Genomic DNA, 12,387 nt, shown 5'->3' with positions numbered 1-12,387 from the left:
CGGGCTTTTCAGCCAATCAGACGGGACCTAGTCCTGCCCCCCCACACACACACACACACAGAGGGGGTTCAGCGCCGCGTGGAGACGCCGTTTTAAGTCAGTTTTGTCAGCTGACTCAAAGGACATTTCATGTTCGTGTAAGGAAATACCTGGTCCTTCACAGGCTCCTCCAGCCATAGTGCAGCCAAATAATAAGGATTTTCATTCTATGTTTTGGGCATTACCATACCATGGCTTGCTGGGGAAGAAAACCCCCTAACTTGTGATCCTGACATTAAGTTAAAGCAACATCACCACCCTACTGGAAAGCCCTATGGAGGAAAAGCCAGCAAGACTGCCAACTAATGAATCATGTTATGAAGCACTGAATATTAAAACAAACAAACAAACAACAACCCCCCACCATCACCAAAAAAACAATAAAAAACAAAGCAAACATTTTTTTAAAAGTTTTGTCCTATACATTTTCAAATAGTTTAACAATGTAATTTCCTTCTTTCAGCAACACATTATTCTTTCCGTTTAGCTAAACTCAGGGAGTGCCAGCTGGTTCTCTGAGGCAGAACTAGCAGGGCACTGGAAAGATTGTGTTCAGGATTTGTCACCAAGTGAAACCCTGCCAGGAACCAGAAACGATGTGGTGTCTTTCCACAACACATTGCAACTGAGAGAGGTGATGTGCCTTGCAGAGACTTTTACCAGCCAGCTCACTGGCCTGGAGCAGGATTCAGACACTAGTTACACTTTCCAATGAAGTAGTACGTGTGTCATGTTACTAAAAGCTCTTTCAATTCCTCCTCTGCTCAGAGCAGTGAAAACAAAGAATGTATCCTTCCTGAAAATAAAGAAGTTTGTGTCTTACCAAGGCTCTGTACTAATGCAACACATACACAGAGAGTTTCACAACTCTTTTGCAGCCCATTAGCAAACACAGGCTAAAAGCTGATGGTTATTTTTTACGTATTTGGTGTTCTCAATATCCTAGATGCCTTTACAAAAGGGAAAATAAAGTACTGGACTGTAGAATGTACAGGGCCATAATTTAAGTTCACTGCAGCAAAACAAACAGCCTCTGAATACTGCCAGCCCTGTGGCTTGATTTGGCTGCCATAAGCACGAATAACTGTCGGAAGAGAAGCCACAAAGTATTTTAAAATGCTGATGAACTACTTCCTGTAATCAAGTTGCAGAAAAAGTAAGATTTCTGCAGGACATATTTAAGCTCTGCTATAGGGCATAAGAATATAATTCCACAGGATAATTTGTGTTTCTATCCCATGATGGTAGCAAGGTGCTGGAATGGGTTGCCCAGGGAGGTTGTGGGAGCCCCCCTCCCTGGAGGTGTTTAGGGCCAGGTTGGATAAGGCCTTGTTCAGTCTGGTCTAGTTGTGAGGTGTCCCTGCTCATAGCAGGGAGGTTGGAACCTGATAATCTTTAAGGTCCCTTCCAACCTTAACCATTCTATGATTCAGAAATTTATCTTCTGCTACTTGTGAAAGGTCATCCAGAACCACAGTAGTAAGAGTCATTCTTGGTGCAAGCACTCCTTTTGAGTCTGATTTTCATCTGGACTGATAATTTTGAAAGTGACATCCAGCACAGAAGTTTCCAAAGGCAGCCAACATTAAATTAAACAAACCAGTATCAAATGAATCAAAACTACAGGACAGAACCAATCTGTAAAGTAAGTAGAGGGAGAGTAGTGCTCAAGTTGGCAAGCGAAGGGCCAAACTGTTAATAAAAATATGAGAGCTTTAGAAGAGTTGCCCACTTTCCTGGAAGGCATCCTGTTTTCCAGCCATTGTTTTTTTAAAACAGTAGTATGGGTTTTTTTCATGTTTGCTTTGTTGTGGGTTTTTTTTGAAAAAGAGAAAAGAGCTGGGTTCCTACATGTCTTCAGTATTAAGTGCGTCACTAAACAAGCTTTTGAAAATTACTGGTTTGCAGTACAGCTACAAGCTACACACACTTCTGTAACTGAACCAAAAACCAATAATTGACAATGTGATATCTTGTTTTAAAAGATAACGACACTTACAGAAGCAGAATACAGGCCAAATACATGTAATGTTAACATAATGAGAAGTAATGTGAAAAATCTTACAAATCCTGACAATTTACACAGTTGTAACTTCTCTCTAGCATTTCAGCTCAGAGATTCCTCAAAACATTAGAATGCACATATTTCTCTCTCTTGAAATCTCTTACATATTTTGACATATTTTATAAGCTGATGAAACTTTTAGTACCTTCTTCACAATAATAACAGCAAAATTCAGTATTTTAAATGTTTCATTTAAAGTAAGAAAGCTTGTAGCCTCAAAAATTTCATGCATTACTCAGAAATACAAGACTGGTAAACTCATTAAACAAGTATGTTTGGAACTACTAATTTAGTCTGCGTTGCCTTATATAGTCATTAAGACCAGCAACAGATGATACAGAGCAAGAGGAATTGTTGCCAGTTACTTTATGCTGGAAAACATGAGAACAAAATCTAATGCTAGCTGCCAACTAATTCCTCTTCTCTTCTGACAAAAACATTGATGAAAAGCTTTCCTTGGCTGCAGCCACTTGTTCTCTAGTACGAGGACAGAATTTTGTTACTGCTACAATAAGCATTATTTTAGATTTTTCTACAGAAATTAGAAAAAAGAACACCCAGAACACAGACAGCAGTGGGGAGAGAAGTCTGCTTAGAAAAAAACAAACATCCACATTTGTCAAAAATAATGCATAACTTGATTCAAAGATACATTTTTTTGAACAATCCACCCTTAAGTTTGCTCAGACCTTGACCACTAGCTTGAAAGAATTTGAAAAACACTTCTAATGTTTTTGAAACTGAATTATTTTTTGGGAGGGATTGACTTTTTAATTTTCCTATTCCAGTCTACTTCCCATGCTTTTTTGTTGCTCTAACTCAACCAGATCTCTAATAAAGCAGCATGGGAGCAGGAGCAAAGACAAAATTACTCTGGACAAAGTATTTCCCAAAGTTCAGAAAACTACTGACCACAAATGAGAGGTGCTTCATTTGATTTGTTTTCAGTTGCAAGTTATCTGAATTAAGTCCTTTGCAAACGCATAGCAGTTAAAAGTGGATCAGGGACAGAAAGGACTGGCCACAGGAGCTGAAAGCTGACTGGGGAGGTATCTAGGAGTACCAGAAATGAAAGACTCAGACAAATGCTACCCGAGCACAATGCTGGGACACAGAGGAAGTGTCAGGAATGGCTTAGAAGCACCTTGGCTGCTGATCCGTCCCTCCCTTATCCCCTGCCAGCTTTCCGGCCTCTCCCCTAGGAAAGGGCAAACAGCAGTAGCTGCAGGAGGTAGCCCAGGAAAGCAGTCCAGACATACTGCACTGGGTCATGGCTCTGGCACCCAGCGTGTCAGAACAGCTTCTGCTGTACACTGGTTTCTTTCTCAGTGAATATAAAACAACACAAACCACATCTACTACATGAAGAAAGGTCATCCTTGGTGGGGGGTGGGAAAAAAAAAAGTAAAGCCTGTGACCAAACAGCTGAACTCTTCTCCCTATTCCTCTAAAATACGAGTATTTGCATTTAATTTGCTTATTAGATGGTCCCTGTAATGAGCCGGGCACTGTACTGAGTCTGGATATTGTTTGGGAGAGCAGTAAATAGCAAAATACTATCAGAGAGTATGCTAACAATTACACAGTGCAGACTACCATAAGGCAGTGTTCAATCCTTGTCATGGCCATGCTTAGTTTGTTAGTATAAACATGAACATTAACAGATGCCTCACACTCATACAGCTCAGACAGAGAATAAAAATGAGACAAAACTTAAGCAGACCTCTCTTCATGTTTAGACTCACTTCAAAGAAATGTGTGGAAATCTAAATTTGGTTAATTCCAGTGTACTTCCCCAACCCTTTCCAAATAAGACCAATGGTGTTTTATCAGTTTTGTGTGAACTATTTCACTTTTACAAAAAAAGCTCACTAAATTATCCACAAAATACTTCCAAGTTCTCACATGTTTTACTAGAATTTATGTTCCATCTTTGCAAACATACAGGGTTTCTCTAGACAGATGAAACAAGCCAATTAAATAACACAGGTGACACCAGAAGTTTTTCCTAGGCCATAAATAAGCACCCATGAAAATCTAACTTTTCACTAAGTTAGAAAAAATTATCATACAGCATTTATTCAAAAGAACTGTTACAAGAATACTATTTCATTTAAGAAAACAAGAACATACCTTTTACAATTGTTGAAGTAAACAATTCACTCCAACCCCTCAAGCTTTGAAAATTAGATCAAGTATTTAGAGTTGCAGAGTGAAATCAAGATGATCAATCTGACACTGTTTCAAAGGGCCTAAACCCACATCCTGGTAACTGATGACCCAGCAGTGTGAAACTGTTACATCTTGACATCACAAGTTTTACTGTTTAATTAGAACGTACCCAAGAAACAAAAGTTTCCAATGTAAATGCATACTTCCAAGTAAGAGATGAAAACAATTAAATCCTTTAAAGCATGTTAGCAGAAGAATTTCCATTGAATCCACATTTTTGTTTAAGCTGTCTTACTGATGTTTACCAAAAGCAGTATCAAACTTCAAATCACTGAAACTGCATTCGTTACACACACATATAAAACATCAAAGAATTTTCTACCAGCAAGTCTGCAATATGTATTACATTCTCCTTTACATTTTTCTACACTAAGATTGCTGCAGGTACTTTGAAACAGCTATAACTTCAATAACATACATCTATCCCTTTAATGTACTGGAAACTGTTGCACTGAAATTATATGACTACACCACTCAGGTTCCCAGCTTTCAAAAACTGTGTTCGTTTCAAACTTAACAGTTACTGTATTTTAAAAAGAGCATATTGAACAGGCCAGAATTCAGAGAAGTTGGTAGCCTCAAAAAACTTCCTTAACTTATTTTCTTCAAATTACTCAGATCCAGAAGTTTTCTTCTTTCTCAGTGAGCTAAGAATAATTCTCTTTAATTCTCTTAATTCAAGAGCATTTAAATACATCCGGAATGACTACAACATTATTGAATTCTGCAAGAACTCACATCATTTTGGTGCCAGACTCCATGATGAAAAACCATATTCACTGAGCCAAAAAGTCCCCAGACCCTTTCACTGTTGTTTGAGCAGCAAACAGAACAGGGCATCCTACGAAATATTTCTAAAGTATACCACAGTTTCATTTAGATAAATTAATTAATTACTAAGAAGTAATTACCTTTCTAGGTAATGCCAGTTATAATGCCCAGGACCTCACCTTCTGCAAGATTCTCTAGGTTGGATACAACCTAAAGAGCCTGTCTATGTGACTGGCTCTGGAAAAACCATACTTCATGTCAATCCTTACAGATGCAGGTCCAATCTTTTCTTAAGAGACATCAGTGATAGATATTCATAGTGTCTCCAGGCAGCCTATTGCAGTGCTTCAATCACCATCATTCCAGACTTCCCTAATCCCCTTTGACCAGCTTAAATTTCCTTGCTGTTTTTATTTGTTACCCTATCTCCCACGGATATGCAGAACAGTTTGTGCATTTCTTTTCTGTAAAAGCCTTTCAGATTTTTGAAGAATATATTCTCCTTTTTCTTCTCTAAACTAAACATTTCCCATTCTTTTGGTGTGACCTCAAAGGTCAAGTTTATTCTTATCTCTCTATTGGTAAGTATCTTTGTTTAAGTGCTGTGCCTAAAACTGAAAGCATCTTGAGGATTACACTCTTGTCCAAACATGCCAGGCTAGCTGTATCATTTTCATATCAGCAAGACCTTCTTGCATTATCTGTGTTTCACTATTACTCCTGCCCAAATATGCACCTTGGCCTAGGACATATTCCCAATGAAATATAAGACACTGTCTCCAATCTCTGCTACTGATAATTTTGAATTCCAATTCCATCTTACTCTGCTTTACCCATTCTCACACTTGGGTCATTGACAAGTGTAATGGAAATTGCTCACCTGCTATCTAGGATAAAAACTTCAGCCATTGATTGGAGTGTGTAATCTCAATACACCTGTTCTGACCTTAACTTGTGGTAACACCAGCATAGTTTTCAAAACAACCTTATACAAAACTTGTAGAGTTTTTACTTAGATCATGCTCACTTGCAGTCATGAGAAATAGCAACAAAAGCTTTTTTACAAACAACCTTGACTCTATCTATTCATCTTCCCTTATCCAGAAGACTTGTAAGAAAAAATTGACAGCTTTGACAAAGCACACTTCAGAAGTCCAAGGTAATTATTTTTCATCTGGGTTTCATCTACTATTAATAAAATTTGTCCACTACTTTTCTGGAAAAGTTCAACCACATGATAGCAATTTCCCAAATTCTTCCTTTTTGCTGCTCTAATTCTTGCACCATTATTTTCTGACCACTGTCAGCAGCACTTCAGAAAGACTAGAAACAGAGACAGAAGTACTTACAGGTTTCCTAAGGAAAAAAAGGGATAATGCTCCAATTAGGGGCATGTCTCCAATTAGTGGTTCCAGGATAACCCTCATAGTGCCATGAATCTGTGGAAAAGGAGGAAAAAAAGGCAATGAAATTACTCTAGTGAAGTTTTAATTAAGATTTATCAACTGGCAATGCTCACACTTCTAACTCATTAAATGTTTGATTATGGAAGAATTTTATATATACAACTTTACATGTAATCCAAATAGAAAAAAATTAACACAGGCACTAAATAGTTGGGTTTACAAATTAATTGCATTCATCCACAATGATGCTGTGTCACATTAGTGGTAAGGTTTTTTTGCTAAAAATATGAAGTAGATTATTTATACAGGTTAGTGTAAACAAATGTGGCACAAATCTATATCATGGCATCCACAGATACTAGAACAAAACTAGGAAAAAAATTATAGGCAATATCAGAAGGCAAGGCTACTACTAATAATTCTAAACTAGTAATGGCATCTAACATTGAAATATTAAATAAAATAAAACGTTAAATGCCACATTCCCTTTACAAACTTCCATATCACATAAACATTGGCTTGATGTGAAATTACCTCCTTCTAGTCCAGTAGAAAATGTTACAAATTTAACACAGTTCTACATCTGCAAGGAATCTACCCTTTAGGTATCTTACTGAAAATATCTCTTACTGAGAAAAAATACTAAGCAACAAAACTACACAATTACTGGTTCTTTCTTATAAACTATTTAATCAGAAAGTAATAATTCAGTGATGACTCAATATGAAAAAATAAATATTAAAATATTTTCACCTGGATACTCTTCACACCAGCTCTGCAGAAGTATCTCTTGATCTCCAAATCAATTTCACAGTTTCCAACAAAGCTAAAACAGAAAAAGTAAACAACTCAGTTCTGTGGACTAGAACGCAATGTACTGTCAGTTTTGTTTTGTACCATCATGACGATATATTTTTGTACCTCAGTCTATACACAAAAATGCATGTTAAGTCATTACAACTTATAACAAAGCCAAGATTGTTAAAATAATTACATCCTCTTCAAAACATTGCCACTGTCATCAAAATCATTCAAATTAATGCAGAGGTATGTGTGCTTCTGGAGATGACACTGTAAGAGAAAACATGCAAGTAACCTTACTTTTGGGAAATAGCAGACACAGAATTCACACTGCATTCCAGGAATGTTTTACATATGTGTCATTAATAGTAAATGCACCCAAATCCACACTCAAGTATAATCAGGAAAAGCACTAGATATAGGTGGTTGTTTTGCTAAAAATCAAAAGTTGTCTGAAATATTCTGAGACTTGCAAACAGTCATATTTAGAAATTCAATGAGCTGGGAATGCTGAGCTTGCATGATCCACTAAGCAAGGTTTAAGCCAAAAACAGTTGAGCCCTTTCTGAAGGGAGAGAGGAAGTAGGAAGCAAATTAGAAAATAATATCCTAAGAATTATGCAAGTTTTTCCCTGAAGGTTCTTGCATCACATTTTTGGGGTTGCAAAGTCAAGGGTTCAAAATTTTGCAGATGCTACCCTGTACCTCAGAGACAGGTATGTAGAAGATGGCAAAAGAGTCCCATCTATTTTGCCCATGCCACAAGGCTAGAAGATCATCTGCACACAACAGTGACTCAGATTTGAGCAGCTACTTCTCTTGAAGCTCCATGCAGGTCAAGCATGTACCAGAGTTTAGCAAGTGTTTCCCAAGAACTGCTGCTGCTGTAAACTGTATTGAATCTGAAAACAAATTAATTCTGAGACTCAACAAGGAATTTAGGAAGAAAGCTTGAGACACTAATTTAGCAAGGGAATTGGTCAATGATTCTGCAGAATGAGCTAAAACCAAAAACCAACAGATTGAATCCCAAGCTACAGCTAGGAGGAGACTGGCTGGACAAGGTGAGTGGCTAAGAAGACCTAGGTTATAATGAAAGGATAAATGAAATAATCTGAAGAGCTTTCTGAGAAGACTGCCTAGTTAAAGAAAATGAAGAAGGAACTAAATGGGGAGGAGGTAAGGCAGCTTAACCCAGACATTTCTAGAGGTGGGATGGGTGACAGGAATTTTTTTTTCCACAGGACATCTTGTTCCAGATTCTGCAGTAGAGCCCAGGCTTCCCACACTATGTTCCCCAGACCTAGCCTGTACAGTTAAAAGCTGTTAAGTCATGTTTAGGAATCTGATGGAAATTTATTATAGAAACGACTGGGAAATCATGAAGAAAATGGAGTTGCTCTACTCGTGGGACCATTTTAAGATCAAGACAAAATAAAATAAATTACTTTCATAGTAAGAGCAGAACAGCAGAAATCCTGCCCTGCCCCCCTGACAGCTGATGGCCACAAGGTACTATCAAAAGAAAATAAAGGTGAGGGCTACTGCATTCAGGATATCCATTATCTGAACCATCTGTAACCTCCTGTGCTCTGTATGTAATGGTGCTGTCTAAGGGATTTCAAGGAAATGCAAATCTTATCATCCCTTAAACAGAAATAAACAATAGTGCCAAGACATTCTCGTAAATATCCAACTTTGGAATTTATTTTGGAGTAGGTAACACTATGCAGAATCATTTAGGTACAATGACCAGTTTGGGGATCTGGAAGACCACAACATGACAGGGGTCTGTGTTAATGGAAGGCGACTGTGGCTTTCCCTGGAAAGAATGCAGTGTGACCGGACAGTTTTAAAACAGGCATATAATTCTTAATATACAATTTGAAACTATGTAATTTCTATTTTTACTCATCTAGCTATAAATAGACGTAGCAGACATTTATAAAAATACACTCACACACATACACATATATATATATATAATTGCATAACAACGTGACACAGAGAAGCAAGGTCAATTAAAACCTGCAACTGAAACCTCAATCTTGGCTCTCTGTAGCAACTAAACTAGTTGTGTTATGAAGGCTGGGAAGCAATACGCTAGTTTGAAAATCTGTAACAATGTGATGACAAAGAAGCAAAAATAGCAACAAACTGCATTTGAGGGTAATAAGTCAACAACTTATACCCTTACTATAAGGTTAAACATGGTTTTATACCCTAGGATATTTGGCTGGGTCCATTAGCAGCTGATGCCGTACAGAATGCCACTGTAACACAACATACAACTTGAAGTCTCATTTAGTAAGCAAATTCTATACATTCAGATCATAATATCCCAGAAATCGTTATGACCTATGTAATGTACAGATCACTAAGATAAATTACAGTTTAATGAGGACAGTCTGGTAAGAGTATAACAGCAGCTGTATTGAACCAGATGAGAAGCACAGTATACTGTATGTGGTCACTGAAGCTAACTACCGTATGTAGCCCACAGAAGGTAACTAGAAGAATAACAAAAAAACAAAGACAGGACAAACATCTTTCCCAGCTTACAATGATCTGCGATTCTGTACTTTGTACTATCTTCATTATTTTTTAGAAGGTCTCTAGACCTCATTTTTACATCTGCCTCCTGCCAGTACAATGGCAGTGAGTTTCTCCATTCAAGTACACCACATGAAAAAAAAACCTAATTCCATGTGTTCAAATTTTCAGCCCAAAACTTTTATTGCCTCTATTTTTAGGTGGCATGAGAAGCAGAGGAAACTCAAGTGTACAGTGTTAACAAGTACTTCCTCAATCTCTCAACAGTTTTAAACTTTATGACAGTTCACATTTCATTTTAGAGTTTATCTTGTTTTCTGTTGATCCAGAACCTTTAATTTTCCCCAAGAGTTTACTACATTTACACAGTTTAGCAAATTTAAGGTTTACATCTATTAAGAGTTTATTTTGACTTTATCTTCATTTGTTCAAGTAATTAAAATTTTTCCTTGCTCATCTTTTGTTACCAGTAACTAGACTTTTAAATTGTGAGTTTTGACTTTTTTTTTTTTTTAACACAAAGCCCACAGTAAGTTAAGATAAAGGAAAAGTGTTCCCTTTGCAGTTGTCGTCCTGAAACTGAATGTTTAAATACATTTTCCAATGATTGTTCTGTGGATTAGCTACTCAAGCTGCTTACAAGGCTAAAGTTCTTAATTGGATCCTGGGTGATGAATAGGACCTGTTTCAAAAGGTTCTGAAAAACAGTCTGAAGTCATGATCATAATGCACCTGATACTCTTGCAGAAGTAATAAAATCTAAACCAAAACACACTCCTGCAATTAAATTTAAAAGCAAACCCCTCCCCCCAAAATTAAAGGAAGATGCAAAAAAACCCAAGAATAACAACAACAACAAAAACCCAAACCAAACAAAACCTAAATAAGTGTTTTGGAGACACATTGAAACAATTTAAATATACTGTATGGAATGTCCAAAGCAAATGCATCCTTCCCATCACAAACAAGTGACACTAGGAAGGGCTAAAGAAAGCCACAACAATGGTGAAACAGCAGAATAAAAGGGTATTATTAAAATAATGAATGTACATAAATAAGAATAAAAAATATATATTTCCTTCTCTCCCCCCTGCCACACCCTCAAACACTATCAATTGATACTAGGGTGTCATCTACTTTAAACTTGGATAATATAAAGCCTTTGAAAAAGAGCCCTTTCACAATGAGAAAGTGTCAAGGACAAGTCTTAAATATGAAACAGGACTTCCTTTGATGGCCGTTCTGTCTGAGCCTTAATTGCTAGAAGCTATGATAGGCACTTCAGAGATCTCCTGTTTCCATTTTCTTCCTGGAAGCTATGCCATTGACAGTAGAGACAGGCTGTTTGGGTACATGGGCACCTAGCTGACTCAGCACTATTATTTAAACCACTTGAAGGATCTATTTTAGCCTTTTAGACTAGATTATACTCCAGCTGTTATCACTTCCTTAACTAGGCTGCAAGGTAATGCAATGAGACATATGGGTAAAAATTTCATAGAATCACCAAGTATCTCGGGTTGGAAGGGAAGTCTAAAGGTCATCTAGTCCAACTCCCCTACAGTATGCAGGGACATCTCCAACTAGAACAGATTGCTCAGAGCCCCATCAAGCCTGACCGTAAATGTCTCCAGGGATGGGGCCTCCACCACCTCTCTAGACAACCCGTTCCAGTGATGCACCACCCTCATATTAAATAACTTTTTTTTTTCCTTCAAGTCTAAGTAATAGGACATTACCCCTGAAATCTGTGTACAAACCTCTTGTTATTTTCATGTTTATCTGTCCCAACCTACTTAATAAAGATCAGCAAGAGAAAACCAAAACAAACAAACAAATAAAACACCACCAAAAAAACCTAGATTTATCATCTTCTCCTTTGAAAATAATTCTGATTTAAAGGGAAAAATTATCTTGGCAGACTTGGTCACTCAAATGTCTCAAAATTAGCTTCTCAAAACTCATTTATTTGCACTGTATCCAAAGTGACCAGACAAGTCTCTTCTCCTGAGGACTTAAGTCTGAAAAGGTGAGACTGTTCTTGCAGCTGCAACCAGAAGTCACAATGAGAAAACTGAAGGAAATATATCCATTAGGCCAAAGAGCATCCATTCAGTGAAACAAACTCTCAAGAGTCAATCCTGATGCATTTTGTCCAGCAAGACCAATCCCTGATTTGAGTAGCTGTCTTTTTTCCTACAGAAATAAAGTGATTCAGTTCAGTACAGATTAGGCTCTGCTCATAGATGTAGCCCTCACCCTGCTCTGAAACCCAGAAAAGGACACAGCAACATCTCTAGACACTCAGGGGCCCAGCTTTGACAAAGCAGCAAAGTATTCAACATAGCTGAGATTTAGATAAATACACAAAACTAAGAATAACCAAGTTCAAACTTTGGAAGTGATTCAGAAAAAGAAAAGGTGAGAGGTCTGATTACCCTTGTTACTGCCAGGAAACAGCAAGGAACCCAGAAGGCTGCTCTTTGCTGGATTATCAGTGACTGACAAAACCTTCCACAA

General features: G+C 37.5%; 1 protein-coding gene across 1 annotated transcript in view; it reads right to left on the bottom strand.

Annotated features, from left to right (window-relative positions):
- ESYT2 (extended synaptotagmin-like protein 2) overlaps positions 1-12,387 on the bottom strand; it is a 93,703-nt gene that overhangs the window by 33,470 nt on the left and 47,846 nt on the right. The window contains exons 5-6 of the mRNA XM_010007046.1: positions 7,267-7,339; positions 6,457-6,546 (exon numbers count right to left, since the gene is read on the bottom strand). Of these exons, the coding sequence (XP_010005348.1) occupies positions 6,457-6,546; positions 7,267-7,339 (163 nt within the window). The remainder of the gene's footprint in view (positions 1-6,456; positions 6,547-7,266; positions 7,340-12,387) is intronic.

This window comes from Chaetura pelagica, unplaced genomic scaffold (assembly GCF_000747805.2).
Source record: "Chaetura pelagica isolate M959 unplaced genomic scaffold, ChaPel_1.0 scaffold17, whole genome shotgun sequence".
NCBI classification, from domain to species: Eukaryota; Metazoa; Chordata; class Aves; order Apodiformes; family Apodidae; genus Chaetura; species Chaetura pelagica.
This window is presented reverse-complemented; position numbering and strand designations above follow the sequence as displayed.